The following is a 21,794-nucleotide window of genomic DNA, read 5'->3' as shown; positions in this document are numbered from 1 at the left end:
TTTTCTAAAATTCATGACACATAAAAGAATAGTTATCCAACACAAACCAAAATAATAGTTTTGTTTTTCTTGGTCCATTTTTGCTGGTAAAACCAATTTAATAAATGAGTTCTGTAGAAGAGGAGAAGCAAGCATTAAAACGGATTAATAGAAGCATATTGAGTTGCGGTTGCACCTTGGATTTGTGTAATCCCTGGGTGGCACTTAACTGTGTTTGTTTCACAGTTTTCAAAATAATTAGCCTGATGTTTTTCAGCTGGGAGAAGGCTACATCATCTCCATCAAATTTGAGGGTGAATGAACCAAAAAATATTTAGGTCTGGATATCCCCATATTTCAGGTCTCATTGCTTCAGAGATCTAAGTATCCAGGAAAGTAAGAGCATTTATTGGAAATTGTGTCTGTTCTCTTTAGAGAATACACAGTGTTGCTAGGGTTCAGGAAGAGTGGGCATCCATTCAGTTCAGACTAAAGAGAGAGACCAGCTGCTGAAGATTGTTAAAGCAAATATTACAGCTTTTACTTGTTTGTTCTGTTCTGTTTTGTATGTTTGTGTCTGGTTTCCTCTTGGAAGTGCTTGCTGTTGAGCAGTGATCTATAAATAAATTTCATAACTAATTTACTTATCTTGAGTCCAGTGTTAAGAGCCAGTTGGTAATTTCTGATTTCATGAAACATTAAGATTTAGATGCCAACTAGAAGCATGGAGATCAGTAGGCATATTAGAAAAAAAAATGTATGTTGGCTAGATTGCCTTATTTCCCTTCTCACTACTTCTGAATGGGACATGGTATATTACCATTTTCTGCTTTTATGCAAAGGATTAGGTGGGCAATTACTACTTGTGACCTGAAGGCAATATGAACTATTTCCTGGTAGAATCATATGTTATGGATGAAAACCAGAAATATAACACTTTCAAGAGTTACTGTGGTTGCACCATTGGTGAAATATGATTTCCTTGAGCTCCTTATTAACTAATTGCATTGATTAGACACTGCAATACACTAGGTAGCATGTTGGCACCTTATGGTACGCCTGTTTGGTGTCTCTGAATTAAAGGAGGCAGCAGGGAATTGTGTCAGTACCTTCAGTTAATTTCTGGCAAGAGTAATTTTCTTACCTCCTGGCATCCTATTGTTTTGAAATAATTACAAAAATGTAAAATCAATGACATATGACTGACTTAATATTCCTTTAGACATTTGAACTTCTGTTACAAAAAATTTTATGAATGTTATTTTTTATTCTTCCAAAATTAATTAAATGAAAATAAAAGATGCTCATTGTTACATACATGACAGCAGGAAATGAGTAACTCAACAAACTTGTGAAGTCATACTCAAAGTATGACAATGTAAGGTAACACTTTTTTTTTTATCACAACTGATTAAAGGGATCATGACCTCTTCAAATGATCATGACCTCCTCAAAGAGGTTATAGTGGACTCTATTTATTTAAATAATGTCAAGGACTACATGGATTAGCTTTAGAGACTGATTCATATGCTCCCTCATTTCAAACAAAAAATTAAGCAAACCAAAAATTAAGGTCTTTTGGTGCCAGTGCCATGGTTTTAAAAATTTTTGAAATTGTAATTAATAATCTTAACCTACTGAAAGAACAACTGTTTTGTTAATTTAACACTCCATTTTTGACTCAGAGTTCTTAGCTAATTTAATCTCTTTTCTATTTTTCCAAGTTAAATGCAAATAACACGAGTGATAGATGAATTAAGGATTTTGAAATTGGTGAAAACATGATATCACTAAACATTTTCATAAGTTTTTGCTTTAATTTCTGAAAAAAAAAACTTAAAACAGAATGTTTGGGAATTGATGTTATGACTAAGTGGGTAAGGCTACCACCTGAGATACTGGCATCCCAAATCTCAGTTCCAATTAAAGTCTCATATTACATTGCTTCCGATCCAACTTCCCACTAATGTTACAGGGAAGGCAGAAGAAAACGGCTCAAGTGTGTGGGCCCCTGGCACCCATGGGGATGATGAAGATAGAATTGCTGGCTCCTAGCTTCAGCCTGGCCCAGCCCTGACTATTTTATCCATTTGGAGAATGAATCACGGATAGAAGATTCCTTCCTTCCTGCCTTCCTGCCTTCCTGCCTTCCTGCCTTCCTGCCTTCCTGCCTTCCTGCCTTCCTGCCTTCCTGCCTTCTTTCCTTCCTGCCTTCCTTCCCTCCTTCCTTCCCTCCTTCCCTCTTTCCCTCCTTCCCTCCTTCCTCCCTCCCTCCCTCCTGCCCCCCTTTTCTTTCCTCCCTTTTCTCCTCCTCCATCTTCTTCTGTCAGTCACTCTACCTTTCAATCAATCAATCAATCAATTAACTCATTTAAAAGCAGGAATGATTTTCCCCCTTTGAGACATCAGCTGAGTAAGTGTACAGTCCTCCAAGGTGACTGATGGATGAATAATATTTATTGTCTCCATTATGTTTGTTATAAGATGAACCACAGTAACAGAAATACCTTAGACTTCAGGCTTAAGACTTTGAAAAGCTAGGATTACCTTTAGATGCCCTCCTACTCACTCCATAAAGAAAACAATAGATTTTTTCCAGATTCAGTCTTAGCTGTGTGTGGTAGTGGGAGTGGCAGACGTGGGGAGGGCTCCACTGGGCTCTGGTTCCTACTGCAGTTTGCATACGGTGTACACCTGCAGGATTCTTCAGCAGTCAAGGAACGGATCTGCTGACATTTTCTCAGGCACTACTCTATAGAGGGCAGGGATTAGGCCATGCAGACGAATCAAAAACAAACTAGAAAATACAGTGTTGGCTTTGGATAACTTTGAATTTCTCTATAAGGTGGCCTTTAGAAACAACACCAGAATGAGCATTTAAGATTCAAATAGCAGAGGGGATGTTTGATGCAGTGCTTATGTTGATGCTTGGGAAGAATCCATCCCATATAAATGAGTGTCCAGTTCAAGTCCTTGCTCCTCTGCTTCTGATTCAAATTCCTACTAATGCATACTCTGGGAGGAAACGGGCAATGGCTCATGTATTTGGAAATGCCTGTGGGAGACCCAGATTGTGGGTCCTGGCTTCAGCCTGGACCAGCTCTGGCTGTTTTGGGCATCTGGGGAGTGAACCAGTGGGTTAAGGATCTCTATCCATTTTTCTCTGACTTTTCTACCTTTGAAATAAAATGAAAAAAAATTTAAAAGTCCAAAAAATATTGAAATGAAAATAGATTGGATCAGATAATTTTCCAATTCCCTTTCTTTTTTTTAAACCTCTAACAAAGTCTTTTTATTTATTTATTTTTTATTTACTTATTTATTTTTATTTACTTGAGAGGCAGAGTTACAGACAGATAGAGTGAGAAATAGAGGTCTTTCATCTGCTGGTTCACTCCCCATATGGCCACATGGCTGGAGTGGGGCTGATCTGAAGCCAGGAGCCAGGAGCTTATTCTGGGTCTTTCATGTAGGTACAGGGGCCTAAGAACTTGGGCCATCTTCTACTACTTTCCTAGGCCATCAGCAGGGAGCTGGAATGGAAGTAGGGCAGCTGGTACTTGGATTGGGATGCTGGCACTGCAGGCAGATGCTTACCTCTTTTGCCACAGTGCTAGCTCCCCAATTCCCTTTCTTTTTTTTTTATTTTTTATTTTTGACAGGAAGAGTGGACAGTGAGAGAGAGACAGAGAGAAAGGTCTTCCTTTTGCCGTTGGTTCACCCTCCAATGGCCGCCACGGCCGGCGCACCGCGCTGATCCGATGGCAAGAGCCAGGTGCTTCTGGTCTCCCATGGGGTGCAGGGCCCAAGCACTTGGGCCATCCTCCACTGTACTCCCTGGCCACAGCAGAGAGCTGGTCTGGAAGAGGAGCAACTGGGACAGAACCCCGCGCCCCGACTGGGCCTAGAACCCAGTGTGCCAGCGCCGCAAGGCGGAAGATTAGCCTAGTGAGCCACGGCGCAGGCCCCCAATTCCCTTTCAATATGACTGCAGACTCAAAAAAAAAAAATAAATCTTTCCAGTCCAGTGATTGTGTTCAGTTTGTCTGCTGATTTAATGTTCATTTTCATGTTTTTGTGTTTTTGCTCATTCCTGGTCATTCTATGGATGTAGTATTGCAATCTTTTCTTACAGTGACTTGGTGTCTTTCCTCAGTATATGACATTGCTACTGGCAAATCCAATAAAAGTATATTAGAATCAGAAATGGCATAATTATTTTTATAACTTTGGGTGGTTTACACTGTGCTTCTACTCAGTTATTCTGGGACTATTTAGGTTTCTCAAAGATTATGTTGGCTACTGCCTTTATTATTAGTATTAGTATTAGTATTTTTTTTTACAGGCAGAGTGGACAGTGAGAGAGAGAGAGACAGAGAGAAAGGTCTTCCTTTTGCCGTTGGTTCACCCTCCAATGGCCACCGCAGCCGGTGCACTGCGGCCGGCGCACCGCGCTGATCTGAAGGCAGGAGCCAGGTACTTTTCCTGGTCTCCCATGCAGGTGCAGGGCCCAAGGACTTGGGCCATTCTCCACTGTACTCCCGGGCCACAGCAGAGAGCTGGCCTGGAAGAGGGGCAACTGGGACAGAATCCAGCGCCCCGACTGGGCCTAGAACCCGGTGTGCCAGCGCCACAAGGCAGAGGATTAGCCTATTGAGCCACGGCGCCAGCCAGTATTAGTATTAGTATTAGTATTATGTATGTCTCTGTGTGTGTACACTGCTACTATATCCTCACTTAGGGAGTCATTGCTATATATCACTAAAATGGGAAAACTCGGAAGAGATGTTTTTGGAGGTCAGTGTTGTGGTACAGTGGTTGAGCCACCACCTGCAACACCAGCTTCCTCTATGGACACTGGGTCAAGTCCCAGATGCTAAACTTCTGATAGAGCTCTCTGCTCGTGTGCCTGGGAGGGCAGCAGAAGATGGCCCAATTGGTTGGGCTCCTGCCATCCACATAGGAGTTTCAGGCTCCTACTTTAGCCTGGCCCAGCCCCAGCTATTCCGGCCATCTGGGGAGTGAAACAGCAAATGGAAGATCTCTCGCGTATGCTCTGTCTCTGTCTCTCTGTCTTTCCCTCTTGATCTGTAACTCTGCATTTCAAATAAATAAATAGATGGTTAAAAAAAGAAAAGAGGCGTTCAGGCTGACACTGTGGAGCTGTGAGTTAAGCTGCTGTTCACTCTGCCTTCATTTCATATGGGTGCTGGCTTGAGTCCTGCTTGCTCTACTTCTGATCCAGCTCCCTGCTAGTGTGCCTAGACAGGCAGTGGAAGATGGCCCAAGTGCTTGGGCACCTGCACCCTCATGGGAGACCTGGATGAAGCTCCTGGCTCCCGGCTTTGGCTTGGCCCAGCCCTGGCCATTTGGGCCTTTGGAGAGGGGGTAAACCAGTAGATGGAATGTCTCTCTCTGTCTCTTCCTCTCTATGATTCTGACTTTCAAATAAAATAAATAAATCTTAAAAGAAGAATTAGTTTTACTAAAGAGAGAAACACTTGTTGACTCTTAAGGGGGAAACATATGAAGACATAGGTTAAAGTAAAGTAAAGAGAGAAAGAGCAGGGTTTTGACTTTGCTAATCTCTTCTGGTGTCAGCATGTGAATAACTGAAACAAATCACTGAGGGCTTCTGTGTGTAGCTTTCTTCACTTGGAATAAAAGGGATTATCAATACCAACTGACCTCGTTCATGTACTAGGAAGGACTTCTCTTTTGGATAGCTAAGTCTTCTCTTTTTCTCTTTTTTCCCTCTCAGTAAGTGCTATAAAAGATCACCCTGTTATAAAGAAGTATGACGTGGTCTATCCTGTCAGACTTCATCCAGTCCATAAAAGGGAGGTCAAAGATCCACAGCAAAAGGTACAGATTTTGTTTTATCAAAGAATCTTGATTAGTACATGTCAAAAGAAGAAATGAGAGATATAAATGAGATGTGTATATGAATATGTTAATGAATCAGGTGGACTTTGTGACCTTTTAGCTATTACATCTTGGAGGTAAATAATAATGATTATATTTGTTTTAATTTGTTTTAACCTGAATTGCTTTAGTAGTCAGTATTACCAAAAGTTCCACTGTTCACCTCATTTTATAAGCCAATGCTCTGAGATATAAAATAAACTGTTCCAGATTGCACAACAAATTTTAATATTTTATGATAATTTGTTCTGTGTACTTAAAATTGCATGTAACTTATTTATCTATCTATTTATCACCTATCTAACCAAAGGCACAAAACTATAATTAAAATATAAGTAGAAAATAAATATTGCGGGTAAATAAATATATATATACACATATATAACATACACATAATAGCATGAAATTTATCTGCATTTTCTAAATAGGAAGCTATTACAGTTTGCATAATTCTTCCTACTTTGAGAAACAATACATTGTTAACCAAAATTCACTCAACATGTTGTGAGAGGAAAGCTAAAACATGATGATCCATTCAACAACAATATTATAATTATCTGCACTCTGAAGTCTACAGGGAGTGGGGAAACTACAGATAAGTGAGACATAATTTTTAGTATACAAAAATAGTCTAAAAAACAGTTTACTGGTGGCTGGTGCTGTGGTGTAGTGGGCTAGACCTCCGCCTGCTGCGCCAGAATCCCAAATGGGCACCAGTTTGTGTCCTGGCTGCCCCACTTCTGATCCATCTCTCTGCTGTGGCCTAAGAAAGCAATGGAGGATGGCCTAAGTGTTTGGGCCCCTGAACCTATGTGGGAGACCCGGAAGGAACTCTTGGCTTGTGGCTTTGGATCAGCTCAGTTCCAGCCATTGAGGCCAATTGGGGAGTGAACCAGTGGATGGAGGACCTTTCTGTCTCTCTGTCTTTCCCTTCTCTCTGTCTGTAACTCTTCCTCTCAAATGAATATATATATATATATTATATATGTGTATATATATATATGTGTATATATATATATATATTCATGAAAGGCAGATTGGGAACCCACACACATAGAACTCTTCCAGTATTCTGGTCCACTCCTTAAATGGCTGCAACAGCCAGATCTGGGCCATGCTGAAGCCAGGAACCAGACAATCCACCCTGGTTTCATATATATATATATATATGTATATATATATATATGGTTTCATATATAAATATATATGTGTGTGTGTGTGTGTGTGTGTGTGTGTGTATATATATATATATATACACATACATATGGCAAGGACCTACCTTGGGCTATCATCTGCTGTCTTTTCAGGCATGCTAACAGGGAGCTGGATTGGAAGTTGAGAAGCTGGGGGACTATAACCATACTGACATCACAATGATCACTTAATCTGTTGCACAATAATGCCAGTCCTCTCTGAATATTTTTGTTACACAAAACCCAGATATATGGAGTGCCAAGTGTATCATACAATTATACCTTCTGTTGGACCAGAGTGAGGCACCATCTTTCTGACTTGATCAGACATAGACACATAGTTTAATATTTGAGCTATAATGAAATAACATTTGCAAACGTTTTTGAAGGAGAAGTACCAGAGATCAGGGTAGAACTTTGAATATTCTATTCATGATTATGTTTTATGTGCATGAACTAAGGGTAATGGAATAAATAACTATTGAATAAATGACTTAATGTATAAGCAAACAAATGAACAATGAAATGAATGAATCTGACTGGAATACATTATACATCTGCTTCCATAGATATATGTTCAACAAATACTTAATCAAAACCCTTGATGTAAGAAATCTAAATTATAAAGGTAGTCACTATCATCCGGTTGTACATTTAATTAGAATTCAAAGCCAATTTTCTGTTCGCCCAAGTCACAAAATAGAATATCTGATAGCACAAGGCTTCCTTGTGATTGGGGCTATTTCAAGCAATTTCTGCCACAGTTTCTAGAAGCCTCAAATTTATGGTATTTTGTCTAGTACAGTTGTATTACTGGAATAAACTACCTCCATTTCTGCCAGGTCTTCCTTTGGTTTCCTGAGTTCCATGGCCATAATCACCATCTTGACCTCACAGATTTGCTTCCATCCCAGGACCTTCCAGTGCTCTCCCAATCCAGCCATTAAATCTGAACCATGATAGTTTTCCTGGAAGAAACTTTGAGTTATGTGTCACATGATCAGTTACTACTTTTCAGTTGAACACACACCATTTCCTTCTGGGGGCATTCTCTAAATCAAAGCTCATCTTTCCTCTCCTAATTCATACCTAAGAACCTACAGAGTATACAAAAAGGATGCTTCTTATCAGTAGGTATCACTCTCCAACACTGAATTCTTCAAAGTCAGGGTTATCACATCACACAATGTACATTCTCTCATGTAGCCTCTGGTTTTCTTTCTTGTTCTTTGCTTCCACCTATAATCTCTATGCCAATGTTAGCTAAAACTCCTACTCAAAAAATGAATGCTCCTTTTCTAAAACAACCTCCAAATGATAATTTTGGAACAAAATCCACAAAATTTTACTGCAGGCTGGAACAGACATCTAGAATGTCTTTCTGGGTAGAACACTGCATTTAGAACCATAACAGTGTCATTCTATCTAGTCTTTTTAAACCTGAACAATAAATACTTACGGCTATTCTCCATTACTTTTATTTTTTCAATTCCCTGGCTTTTTCCACCTTCTGTACATGAAAATTAGCTGAAACCAATCAGTTTACCCTCATCCAGATCCAATATACAGAGTATTTATAGACAGAATTTTGAACACCAGAACACAGCCTAATAACTGATGATTTAAAGGAAGATATATTGTGATATTTGACCTTGAAGATGGCCAAATTCCCACACAATACTCATCAACTGATAGTTGTAACTTGCCATTGCTACTCAATGAGTTTAGGTGCTATTCTGGTCATTAAAGTGAAGAGATAAGAAAAGTTGAGCCTTAGGTACAACATAGCATATGAAAAAGGACTCAGTCCCTTGTACATGTTTCTCAATCTTTGGGCTGCTGTATTTAGATATTTTTAATGAAAATGGCAGTAATAAAGTTTTATAGAGCCACATGAGAAATGTGTGACCCAAAACATCTTATTTTAATTTATTCTTTATCTTTTCTTTTATATAAAAATCTACATTTAACGTAGTTCTCCTTTTCTATATGATTTACGTGACATATTTCTTGCTCCTAAGTGCTTGAAACTGTCATTTATTTCTGATGATTTCTCTCAACATTCGGGTACATATTCCTGCTATGGCTTTCATATTCTGAGCTTCAAATTTATTTATTGGGGCCAGTGCTATGACGTAGTTGCTAAAGCCCTGCCTGCAGTGCCGGCATCCCATATGGGTGCCGGTTCATGTCCCAGCTGCTCCTCTTCCCAACTAGCTCTCTGCTATGGCCTGGGAAAGCAGTAGAAGATTGCCTAAGTGCTTGGGCCCCTGCACCCACATGGAGACCCAGAAGAAGCTCCTGGCTCCTGGCTTCAGATCAACTCAGCTCTGGCAATTGTGGCCATTTAGAGGGTGAACCAGCGGATGAAAGACATCTCTCTCTCTCTCTCTCTCTCTCTCCCTCCCTCCCTCCCTCTCTCTCTCTGGCTCTACTTCTCTATGTAACTCCATTTTTCACATAAATAAACTAAATCTTTAAAAATATTTATTTCTTTATCTGAAAGAGCGATGAGAGATGAGAGAGAGAGAGAGAGAGAGAGAGAGAGTGAATATATCTCCTCAAATGGTCCCTATAGCCTGGGCTGGGCTAGGCTGAAATCTGGTCTCATCCAGGCCTCATCCAAGTCACCCGCATAGGTGGCAATGGTCCAGATACTTGGTCTATCTTCATCTGATTTCTCAGGTGCACTAGCAGGGAGCTAGATGGGAATTGGAGCAATTGGGACATAAACCAGAACCCATGTGAGATGCCAGCATCCCAGAAGGTGGCTTAACCTGCTGTGCCCCAAAGCCAGCTCCTCCACAGAGTCTTGAAGTCTTCAACATCAAAATTCAATGGACTGGCATGGTGGTATAGTGGGTAAAGCCACCACCTGCAAGGCCATAACCCCATTTGGGTGACAGTTCATGTTCCACTGCTCCACTTCTGAACCAGCTCTCTGATAATGGCTTGGAAAAGAAGTAAAGGATGAGCCAAGTACTCAGTCCCCTGGGGGAGACACAGATGAAGTCTCTGGCTCCTGGCTTCAGCCTGGCCCAGCTCCAGGCATTGCAATTATCTTGGGGAATGAACCAACAGATGGAAGATCTCTTTCTCTGTCTCGCCCTCTCCATCTGTAACTCTGACTTTCAAAGTAAATAAATCTTTTAAAAAATAATCCATGACTAGTCCTGGTCGGGGCGCCGGATTCTGTCCCGGTTGCTCCTCTTCCAGGCCAGCTCTCTGCTGTGGCCAGGAGGGCAGTGGAGGATCGCCCAAGTCCCTGGGCCCTGCACCCGAATGGGAGACCAGGAGAAGCACCTGGCTCCTGGCTTCGGATCAGCGCGATGCGCTGGCCGCAGCACGCCGGCCGCAGCGGCCATTGGAGGGTGAACCAAAGGCAAAGGAAGACGTTTCTCTCTGTGTCTCTCTCTCTCTCACTGTCCACTCCGCCTGTCAAAAAAATTAAAAAAAAAAATAATCCATGAAACACAGTTGAGATTTTTAGGTCTGTGTGCAAATTCTTTGTTCAGATAAATTCAGTTCCCCACTTCACTCAGGTAATACCACCTTCAGGTTAAATGTTACATCTCAAGAAAGCCATCTATGCCTTTAAAACATTAGGTGTCCTATAACATATGTACATCTGTTATCATACCACTTCATGTTCTGTCTTTACTCAAGGTTATGGGCACTCTGACAGCAGATAACACTTTTTTTTTTTTTTTTTGCATAGAGTTGAATTTCCAGAGCCAAGCAGAATCACGTTTCTAATATAACCAGCACTCAAACAATATATGTATAGTGCATGCATGCATGGAGAAATGCATGAATGGAACTATCAGATACCTTTGTGGCCAAAGTTCCTTGATCTGTTAAAAGGGGAAGAAATAAACAGTTGGAATTATACTGACCACTGCTAAAAAAAAGCATATATTTCATGCTAGTAGTTAAGCAGATAAACATAGACAAATGAATAAGTATAGCCAAATAAATATTTGTGTGTGTTTAAATTGCCAGTGAATGTTTGTATATTTTTGCAGGGAAAATTTGAAACTGAATTAAAGTATAAAATGACAGTTGATGGAAAAATTGCAGTGCTTTATTTGAAACAAAACAAGTAAGTGTCTTTAAATCTGATTTATCCTCACCAACAGTAAGTTGTGGTATGCAAAGTATGCCAAAGGAGTCTGTTACTACTTATAGCTCTCACAGTCCTTACCTAATCAGCTTTTGCTCTTAACTGAACCAAGATATCCAACAAATGTTTGTTACTGCTGAAGCAGTAGAAATACATTGGGTAAAACAGCAATTTATGCCGGCGCCGTGGCTCACTAAGCTAATCCTCCACCTTGTGGCGCTGGCACACCGGGTTCTAGTACCTGTCGGGGCGCCAGATTCTGTCCCGGTTGCTCCTCTTCCAGGCCAGCTCTCTGCTGTGGCCAGGGAGTGCAGTGGAGGATGGCCCAAGTCCTTGGGCCCTGCACCCCATGGGAGACCAGGAAAAGTACCTGGCTCCTGCCTTCGGATCAGCGCGGTGCGCCGGCCGCAGCACGCTGGCCGGGGTGGCCATTGGAGGGTGAACCAACGGCAAAGGAAGACCTTTCTCTCTCTCTCACTGTCCACTCTACCTGTCAAAAAATAATAATAATAAAAAACAGCAATTTACCAATACTGTATTTTTGTATTTTAGGAATAAAACCCAATGAATGAAGTGTGAGTAGAAATTCATTGTAGTTATTCTATGACATAGTAGAGAGGTTCCAGTGCATTTTGCTATAACTTCTGGATTTTCTTCTGTATTACCCCATAGTATTATTCTAACACTGAAAAGGTGGATTTTTAAAAATTTTATTTGTGGAATACAAACTTTATGCATTTCATATACACGAATTTGGGAACATGGCAATTCTTCCCCCAACCCCATCTTCCTCCCACCCATACTCCCACCCTTTTTTCTTCCTCCCTCTCCATTTCCATTCTTATTTTTTATAAAGATTTGTTTTAAGTTAATTTTATACTCATTAGATTAACCCTGAACTAAGCAGAGTTCATCGAATAGTACAAAGAAAATTAAAAAAAAAAAAAAGCAAAAACAAACATTGTTCCTCAACAGTCAAGGCAAGGTCTGTTCAAAGTCATTACATCACAAAGTGTCAGTTTTACTCCTATAAATTACCTTTTAGGTACTTTACTAGTTACCACAGATCAGAGAGAACATATGGTATTTGTCTTTTTGTGACTAGCTTATTTCACTAAACATAATGTTTCTAATTTCATCCATTTGTTGCAAATGACAGGATTTCATTTTCTGAATCACTGTAGTATTTCATTTCATTTTTTCATGTGTGTATTGGCCATTTGAATTCCCCCTTTTGAAAAATGCCTGTTCAAGTCCTTTTGCCCATTCCTTAACTAGGTTGTTTTGTTGTTGTTGAGTTTACTGAGCTCTTTATAGATCCTGGATATGAATTTTTTATCAGTTGCATAGTTTGCAAATATTTTCTCCCATTATATCCTTTACCTCTTCTTTTGCAGTGCAGAAGGTTCACAGTTTGCTGTCATCCCATTTGTTGATTTTGGCTTTGATCCCCTATGCTTCTGGATTCTTTTCCAAGAAGTCTTTCCCTATGCCAATGTCTTGCAGGATTTACCCAGTGTTCTCTAGCAATTTCATAATGTCAGTTCATAGATTGATGTCTCTGTTCCATTTTGAGTGTATTTTTGTGTAAGGTGTAAGGTAGGGGTCCAATTTTCCCAGTACCATTTGTTGAAGAGACCATACTGACTCTAGGGATTGATTTTTGCTTCTTTGTCAAAGATAAGTTGGCTGTAGATGCATGGATTGATTTCTGGAGTTTATATTCTGTTCCATCATTCTATACGTCTGTTTTTGTGCCAGTATCAGGCTGTTTTGATTATAACTGCCCTGTAATATGTCTTGAGGTTCTGTATTGTGATGTCTCTGCTTTTGTTTTTGTTGTTTAAGATTACTTTAGCTATTCGGGGTTTCTTGTGTTTCCATATGAATTTTAGCATCATTTTTTCTAGGTCTGAGAAGAATGCTGTTGGTACTTTTTGGAATCACATTGAAACTATAAATTGTGTTTAATATGGACATTGTAATCCATGAACATGGAAGAATTTTCCACTTTTTTGTCTTCTATTTCTTTCTTTAGTGTTTTCTAATTTTTATTGAAGAGATCTTTGATGTCATTGGTTACATTTATCCCAAAGTATTTAAATTTATTGTAGTTATTGTGAATGGGATTGATCTTAGAAGTTCTTTCTCAGCTATGACATCATCTCTGTATACAAAGGCTATTGATTTTTGTGTTTTGCTCTTATATTCTGCTACTTTACCAAACTCTTCTATGAGTTCCAATAGACTCTTGGTGGAGTCTTTGGATCCCCTATATATAGAATTGTGCCATATGCTAATAGGGATAGTTTGATCTCCTCCTTCCCAATTTATTTCTTTTTCTTGCCTAAGGTCTCCGGTTAAAACTTCCAGGACTATATTGAATAGCAGTGGTGAGACTGGGCATACTTGTCTCATTCTGGATTTTTGTGGGAATGCTTCCATTTTTTCCCCATTCAGATGCTGTCTCTTGGATTATCATAAGTTTCCTTGATTATATTGAGAAATGTTCATTTATTTTGAATAGCTTGAGAAGAAATGGAATTAGTTCTTATATAAATGTCTGGTAAAATTCAGCAGTAAAGCTGTAGAGACCTGGGCTTTTCTTTATTGGGGAGGGTCTTTAAACTTATTCAATCTCCAGTAGTTTGTTAACCATCATATTCCATTTTTTGCTTCTCCAGGAATCTCCTTGCACCAGGCTACACGGAAACATATTATAATTCCACAGGAAAAGAAGTCACCACCAGTCCACAAATCATGGTATTACAGAGTTTCCCAAGACCCTTGTTAATAGAGGTGTGACCCACAGACCTAAAGACAGGGTCATCGCTATGGAAATAGCAGAAATGAAACTGCATGTAGAATGCCAGATGCCCTAAACAACACTCTGGCCTCAGAATCAGCCCTTAAGGAGCCTGGATCTGGCTAAAAAGCCCGTGAGAGTATTTCAGGTTTGGAAAGCCAAGACACTGGGCCAAAAATGACATAAGTGAATGATCTCTGTGAGTGAGATCCAAGCAGAAAGAACGGGCCATCAAAAAAGGCAGTAACTTGCTCTGAAGGGAGGAGAGCACTTCCACTTTAAATATGGCCATGTCTAAGTAAGATCTAGTTGGTGAACTCAAGAGGCTTCTGTAGCCTTGGCAGCTCATGACAAGAGCCTCGGGTGATTACTGATATCATAAATAACAGTGTCAATTGTTAAATCAACAATGGGAGTCACTGTGCAGCTGCTCCTCATGTAGGACATCTGTGTTGTACTATGTGAATTAATGGTAAAACTACTACTCAAAGAGTACTCTATACCCTGTGTGTCTGTGTGGGTGCAATCTGTTGAAATCTTTACTTAGTACATACTAAGTTGATCTTCTGTATATAAAGATAATTGAAAATGAATCTTAATGAAGAATGGGATGGGAGAGGGAGTAGGAGAAGGGGGTGGTTGTGGGTGGGAGGAAGGTTATGGGGGGGAAACTGCTATAATCCAAAAGTTTTATTTAATAAATATAAATTTTGAAAGTATAAGTTCAAAAAAAGAAACTGCATGTATAGCAGTGGCACTATTTTTCATTGTTAGTAATTACTTAATTGATCTTCTGACTTTTTAACATTTTGACAAAAATTATCACTTTTCCTTGACAGGTATGGTCCAGGTCTCTCTATTTGAAGGTGGTCAGAAGGATCTTGCTATTTTCTTTGATGTCTTTAGAAAGGAGCAGTTGACAGGGTGTAACAATGAAATAATTTGTTTACTGTCACTTTCTTTTCTGAGTTCCATTGTCTATTGGGATCCCTTCATGTATTCTCATCTATAGCAATGATACAGGAGTTACACAGGCCAACACCTCATCTGTTCCACAGAAATGTCTGCCCTAGAACACCCAAATGAAACAAAAAAGATGATAGGCTGGGTGTTTTGCTCCAAAGAGAAGCTGTTGTGCTGATCCAGTGTTGTGCTGATCCAGTGTTGTGCTGATCAATATTCATCTGGTAGAATTCTTGGATAAATCAAGAAATAAATAAAAATACAATCTGAGTAACATCAATTGGAAAAAGAGCTTGCAGATCTTTGTTAGCAAACTTTTTATAAAGCAGTAAGCCTAGGGAAAGAATTAGTGCAGTTTGGTGGGAGTCAGATTTTAATTTTTCATAAATAAAATCATTTCTTCTAAAATATTTACTTCTGTCCTATATCAGCACCACAAACGTTTAGTAAATGCCTAATAAGTGTGTTGAGATAATCAACAATAAAGATTTTAATCCATTTGAAGCTTTTATCTAATGAGTTTTTCAAATTCCATAAATTGACTGTCATTCGGCAGAAAATGGTTTGAAATTACTAGAGATCACATTTCAATCAAATTTAAGAGTAGGTCTAAAAATTACACACACTTTCCTTTACAAAATTCTATCTAATTTATCTGTAGGATGACTGCTATTATCAAGGACATATCCTTAATGAAAAACTTTCCGATGCTAGCATCAGCACATGCAGGGGTCTGAGGTAAGACTTCATGAATGTCTTGAATGCATCTGTGATTATGATTATGTTTGTTTTATTTAATGCCTGAGGAATCTCAAGCATAATTAATTATACTAGATTGGAATGTGAATCCCAAAGGCTACACAACTTTGAAATTTGAAGGAAATGCCATTTCTCTTAGCAGCAGTTTATAAATTACTCATAGGAAATGATTTTATTTGCTTGTTTTTAAAATGTAGGTTTATGAATCCTAGTGTTAGACGAAGAATCTCTAGACAACTGCCCCTCTCTTTACTTAATTCTTTTTCTAGTATGCCTTCCATACTCTGGCATTCAGCTCTTCCTGTACGTTAATGACTTTCCATGCATCTACCCACACTTAACCTGTATCTTCTGATGCCCAGATTTCGTTATCTAATTTCTTTTACATACTTCTAGTTGGAGATCTTAAATTTATATTGATCTCAATGTGTTTTAAACTTAATTAATAAATGTCTCCCAAATCTGGTATTTGTCCTGTATTCTCTGTTTCAATCAATGCTGTAAATTTATATTGATCTCAATGTGTTTTAAACTTAATTAATAAATGTCTCCCAAATCTGGTATTTTTCCTGTATTCTCTGTTTCAATCAATGCTGTTACCCAGAACTGTAAATTCCTTGAGGACTTCTTACATCTCAATCCTTCATTTTCAGTCCTTTATTATGACCTATAGAGTATGTATTTTAAATATTTCCTGAAGTTATTCCTCTTGTCCCATCTCTACTTCAGTGCCCTAGTCCAGCTACCCTGATCCTTTTTGCAGACCACTGTAACAAGCCATTTAATATACATCCTTACATCCATAATTGATATATTCTAATTCCATTTACATTTAATTGGGTTTCAGTATTGATGCTCTTGTAATTTTCTTTATATCAATCACCTGTTGTAACTATAAACATTATATATTTACTATATAATTGTATATATTCTGTGATTTTCAAATAAAAATTATTTATTCATATTTTTTCAAGAGGCAGAAAGAGAGATGGGCAGTGACAGAGCTCCTATCCACTGATTCACTCCCCAAACGCCTGTAACAACTGGGATGAGGCAAGGGCTAGGGTCAGTAGCGTGAGACTCAATCCAGATCTCCCCAGTGGCAGAAACCAATTTACTTGAGCCATGATCTACTGCTTCCCAGGCTCTGCATTGGATGAAAGCTGGGATCAGATGCCAGAGCCAAGAATTGAACTTAGGCACTCTGATATTGGACAAGGGTGTCTTAACTGCTCAGCTCAAAGCCTGCCCCCTCTTATATTTAATACACATCCACTTTTTTTTTTCTCATTTGAACATATGCTCCATGTAGTACTCTGTTTTTACTGCATGCCTTTAGTCTGATACTTAATAAATAATGAGTACTCACTAAATATAGATTGAATGAATCCTAGTTCAGGGCTTCGGCAGAAAAAGTTGAGAAGAAATTGATAATATACATTGATCATATGCATTACATACTGTTTCAATCTCTGCTATGGTCCTGTTAGGCAGGTATTATCTTTCTCATTTTTTTTTTTTTTTTTTGACAGGCAGAGTGGATAGTGAGAGAGAGACAGAGAGAAAGGTCTTCCTTTTGCTGTTGGTTCACCTTCCAATGGCCACCGCGGCTGGCACGCTGCAGCCGGCGCGCTGATCCGATGGCAGGAGCCAGGTGCTTCTCCTGGTCTCCCATGGGGTGCAGGGCCCAAGAACTTGGGCCATCCTCCACTGCACTCCCTGGCCACAGCAGAGGGCTGGCCTGGAAGAGGGGCAACCGGGACAGAATTCGGCACCCCGACCGGGCCTAGAACCCGGTGTGCCGGCGCAGCAAGGCGGAGGATTAGCCTAGTGAGCCGCGGCGCCGGCCTATCTTTCTCATTTTATAGATGAAGAAACTGAGGCTATACAAGTTTAAATCATTTCCCCCATGTTATCACAGCTAATAAGTGACAGACCCAGGATGTTATGGCTTATTTATAAGGTTACACAGTCTCTTCAAGTACATCTTTAGAACAGACACAGCCTGAAAAATGTCCATTCTTGTGCTAGAACTGACATGGGTCAACCACATCACAATGCTGGAGTCACTTCTCCCTGACAGGTCTCATCTTCTCGCAGAGAAAATAAGTTTGAGTAACATCTAAAGGCATCTTCAGCTGAAAGTTTAATTGTATTCTATCATCAAGAGTTTAAGCGGTTCCTGACTAGGAATTCCATAGGGTCCCTTATTAGGAGCCTGCAAGTCAATAGAAATCAAATGTAAGAATACATTTAAAGATTTAGCTTTTTATTTGTGTGTGTGTGTGTGTGTGTGAGAGAGAGAGAGAGAGAGAGAGAGAGAGAGAGACAGAGAGAGACAGAGAGAGAGACAGAGAGACAGAGAGACAGAGACTTCTTCCATCTGCTGGTTCACTCACCAAATAGACACAATTGCCAGGGCTGGACCAGGCCAGACAGGAACCTGGAACTCCTTCCTGCTCTCCTACATGGAGGACATGGGGCCAAAACACTTGGGCCATCCTTCAGTGCCTTCTCAGGTGCACTAGTAGGGAGCTAAATAGAAATGGAGCTGGAACCAGTGACCATATGGCTTGCTGGTGTCACAGGCAGCTGTGCCACATCAGCAGCCCCTCAATATACTCTTTTAAGAGAAGCCTAAATGCTCATGTTCTGCAGGGGCTACTTCAGCCAAGGAGATGAGAGGTACTTCATTGAACCTTTAAGTTCCACAAACCAGGATGAACAGGAACATGCACTCTTCAAGTATGATCCTGATGAAAACAAAGCCAGCAGCTCCTGTGGAATGGACGATTTGTTATGGGCACATGGATCACAGCAGAATGTGGACCTGCCTGCCTCCAGACTGGTTGTATGTATAACTTTATCCTCTATTTGATGTTTCCTTGTATGTTGTCTTCTGAATACCCTGAGTTCCAGAACTTAGCAACACAACTCACAGAAATATTATAGTCATTGTTGAATTAGTGGGTTATAGAAACACCAATTGCAAAGCAGTGCTATATGAATTTATGACTCTTTCTTAGATGTGAAATGTGCAAAGATTAATAAGTATATGACTTATGCATGCTAGAATAGACAAGTGTCACGATTTTCTCCATAATATAAAATAAATAACAAAATATAAGGAATTATTATTATTATTTTAAAATTAAACATTCTGTTGTCTTTCATGGGTGCATTCAACAAATATCTCCTAAAGCAGTGCTGCAGGTGCTGAGGCCATAACAGTGAGAAAAATAGATGAGTATCTGTCTATAGAACTTGGAATGTTCTTTCACATATAGAATGCTTTCTCTTTTTTTGACAGGCAGAGTGGACAGTGAGAGAGAGAGACAGAGAGAAAGGTCTTCCTTTGCCATTGGTTCACCCTCCAATGGCTGCCGCGGCCGGCACACTGCAGCCGGTGCACCACGCTGATCCGAAGGCAGGAGCCAGGTGCTTCTCCTGGTCTCCCATGGGGTACAGGGCCCAAGCACTTGGGCCATCCTCCACTGCACTCCCTGGCCACAGCAGAGAGCTGGCCTGGAAGAAGGGCAAGCGGGACAGAATCCGGCGCCCCGACCGGGCCTAGAACCCGGTGTGCCGGCGCAGCAAGGCGGAGGATTAGCCTACTGAGCTGCGGCACCGGCCCAGAATGCTTTCAATTAGTTACAGAATGAAAATGAACACAGATCTGTGATTCAACTTGTGAAGAGTCTATCAAAATATACTTATCATTAATAACTTGCGTTTTCTTCAGGATCTACTTCAAATCCAATCATCTTCTTTCAGTTTTCTCAGAACCCATGAGCACTCGGTAAAATTGGTTTTGATAAAATTTCATCTGGCTGTGGGTTTGAATGCCACCATGATTTCTAGGAACCCAGAAGAACCAGTCATGGTTACATGTTATTATGACTTCATCCTCTTGGTTTACCTTGGTAGAAACCTTGTGTTCTTCAGACTCATTCCTCGAGGGCCACATGGAAATAGCCTTTCTTTCTTGATTTCCTATTGTTTTGGCTTTCCTCCTATAATACTGATGCTATGCTGCCTCAGTTTCTGCTGGGACCCCTTCTCCAATTGACCACTAAATATCAGAAGATGTCACAAAGCTCGGGATTTGGTCACTTATTTGCTTTTTCTTTGCATTCTCTCTGAGTAATTTCATTCTCTCCCTCATCCCATTTAATAGGAACCATGCACTAATCACTATCAAATGTGTATCTCCAGCCTTGATCTCTCAATTAATTGTGAGAATCTCATAATTAATTACTTGATTAATATATCTATTTAAATACCTGATATTATAAACTTAATATGCTCCAAAAGATCTACTGGTTTTCAACCCCCAAATGAAACTTTCTTCGCTTTCAATTCCCAGTTTAATAGTACCACTATTCACTCTTTAGTCAAGTCCAAATCTAAAAACCGTCCTTGATTCCTATTTATTTCATCCCTCTTCACATGGAATCCATCTGAAAGTGCCTCCACATACATTCCAGATCTCTTGCTGTGTCGTCTTTTCCAAATATTCCCAATATTCCAAATATTCCCACAATAACCATGGTAACAGCCTCTACCTGAACTTCTTACTCCTTTCCCTCCTCAGTAGGATCCATTCTCTACATGATAGGTCCTGATGTTTTTATGGCAACTCACACTATGTTCTTTTACTGTTTAAAGCCCTCTATTGGCTCCTTTTTTTATTTGTATGTATCTCATAAATACATTAGGAACATAGTAATTCTTCCCACCGTACCCACCCTCCCACCCACTCTCCCCCAGCTCCTGTTTACTCCAAGAAAAAGAAAAAAAGAATGGTATAAAGAAACTAAGAGAACTGTTCCTCAACAGTCTAGACAAGGGCTGTTCTGTTATTGCTTCTCGAAGGTGATGTCTATTGGCTTCTCTTTGCATTTAATACAAAAGCCAGGCAAGTGAGCAAGGGTTACAAAGCCCAATAGGATTAGGGCCCCATCTACCTCTCCATTTTCTTGCCCCCTGTGTGCCCTACCTACTGATAACTATGTTCCTTATATTCTGACCAACACAAATGTTTTGCTGTGTTTTAAACTCACCAATATCAATGTAGTCTAAAGTCTTTTACTAATGTCACTGCTAGAATTCTTTACTAATTTATTTTCCCTTGCTTGGCTTCTCATTTTCATTAATACATCTGCTTAAGGGCTAACACTTCAGTAAAGTTTTCTCTAACTATAAAATAACTACCGAGTCACTCAACATCACACATGTAACCTCTCTATAGAACTTATAACCATCTGATATATATCAATTTGTTTGTGTCTTGTGAGTGCACTAGGCCAGTGGGCCATGTCTGTTTCACTGCTGTATTCCTAGTTCCCAGAACACTATGAGTGCTAATAAATATTTTGCTCCTATGGAGAGTGAGAGGTAAGTTTATATTTCATTAGATAATACCTAAATGTCTATTTTCAGTAATTTGTTCTCAATAAGGACATTTATTCATCTGTTGAAGGACAAGCACTTCTAAAAATGCAACATAATAAATTTTGATAATTTATTATTTAGTAGGAACAATGAATTTGATTCATTTCATTGGGACAATCCATCATGAAGAGTTTTGGCTTTGCTTTTATTTGGGGGGGTGATGGTGTGGAAGAACAGAAATTAGGGAAGCTTTGTCGAGAGGAGAACAGATCAGATGCAATGGTGCTCTGGGCACTGTGCCACTGGTAAAAGAAGGGATATTTATAAAGTTAGCAAAAAAAGACTATAAGGAAAACTCTGAAGGATGTGGACATCATGGTTTCTGGGTATAGTGGTAGGATGGTGAGGAAAGTCTACTGTTCAAGTCTCCAGCAGCTTTGGTTTTTAGCTCCAGCTCCCCCTTACATTAAGTATTTGTGTCATCATTTAAGTTCTTCAGTAAAATGAGTCAGCCTTGAATATTACTGATACCATTCTAGTTCTAACAGTCTGAACCTTGCTTATAGATAATCTTTGTTGTTGATTTAGAGTTTAAAATACTAATAATGTTTCTTTATTCCTAGATAACAACAAACCTCTGATAAAATTGTCA

At 39.7% G+C, this 21,794-nt stretch overlaps 1 protein-coding gene across 4 annotated transcripts in view; it reads left to right on the top strand.

Annotated features, from left to right (window-relative positions):
• The window catches only part of ADAM28 (ADAM metallopeptidase domain 28), a 62,930-nt gene that overhangs the window by 2,416 nt on the left and 38,720 nt on the right, over positions 1-21,794 (top strand). For 3 of the 4 annotated variants that reach the window (XM_017338045.4, XM_051832129.3, XM_051832127.3), the window contains exons 2-6: positions 5,741-5,844; positions 11,123-11,199; positions 13,905-13,983; positions 15,651-15,727; positions 18,407-18,599. In XM_017338045.4, the coding sequence (XP_017193534.3) occupies positions 5,741-5,844; positions 11,123-11,199; positions 13,905-13,983; positions 15,651-15,727; positions 18,407-18,599 (530 nt within the window). The remainder of the gene's footprint in view (positions 1-5,740; positions 5,845-11,122; positions 11,200-13,904; positions 13,984-15,650; positions 15,728-18,406; positions 18,600-21,794) is intronic. The other variant, XM_051832121.3, reaches the window with a different exon arrangement.

This window comes from Oryctolagus cuniculus, chromosome 2 (genome assembly GCF_051225735.1).
Source record: "Oryctolagus cuniculus isolate XC-2025 breed Fujian yellow rabbit chromosome 2, ASM5122573v1, whole genome shotgun sequence".
In the NCBI taxonomy this organism is placed as follows: Eukaryota; Metazoa; Chordata; class Mammalia; order Lagomorpha; family Leporidae; genus Oryctolagus; species Oryctolagus cuniculus.
The sequence above is the reverse complement of the archived record's forward strand: the minus strand, read 5'-3'. Positions and strand labels throughout refer to the sequence as shown.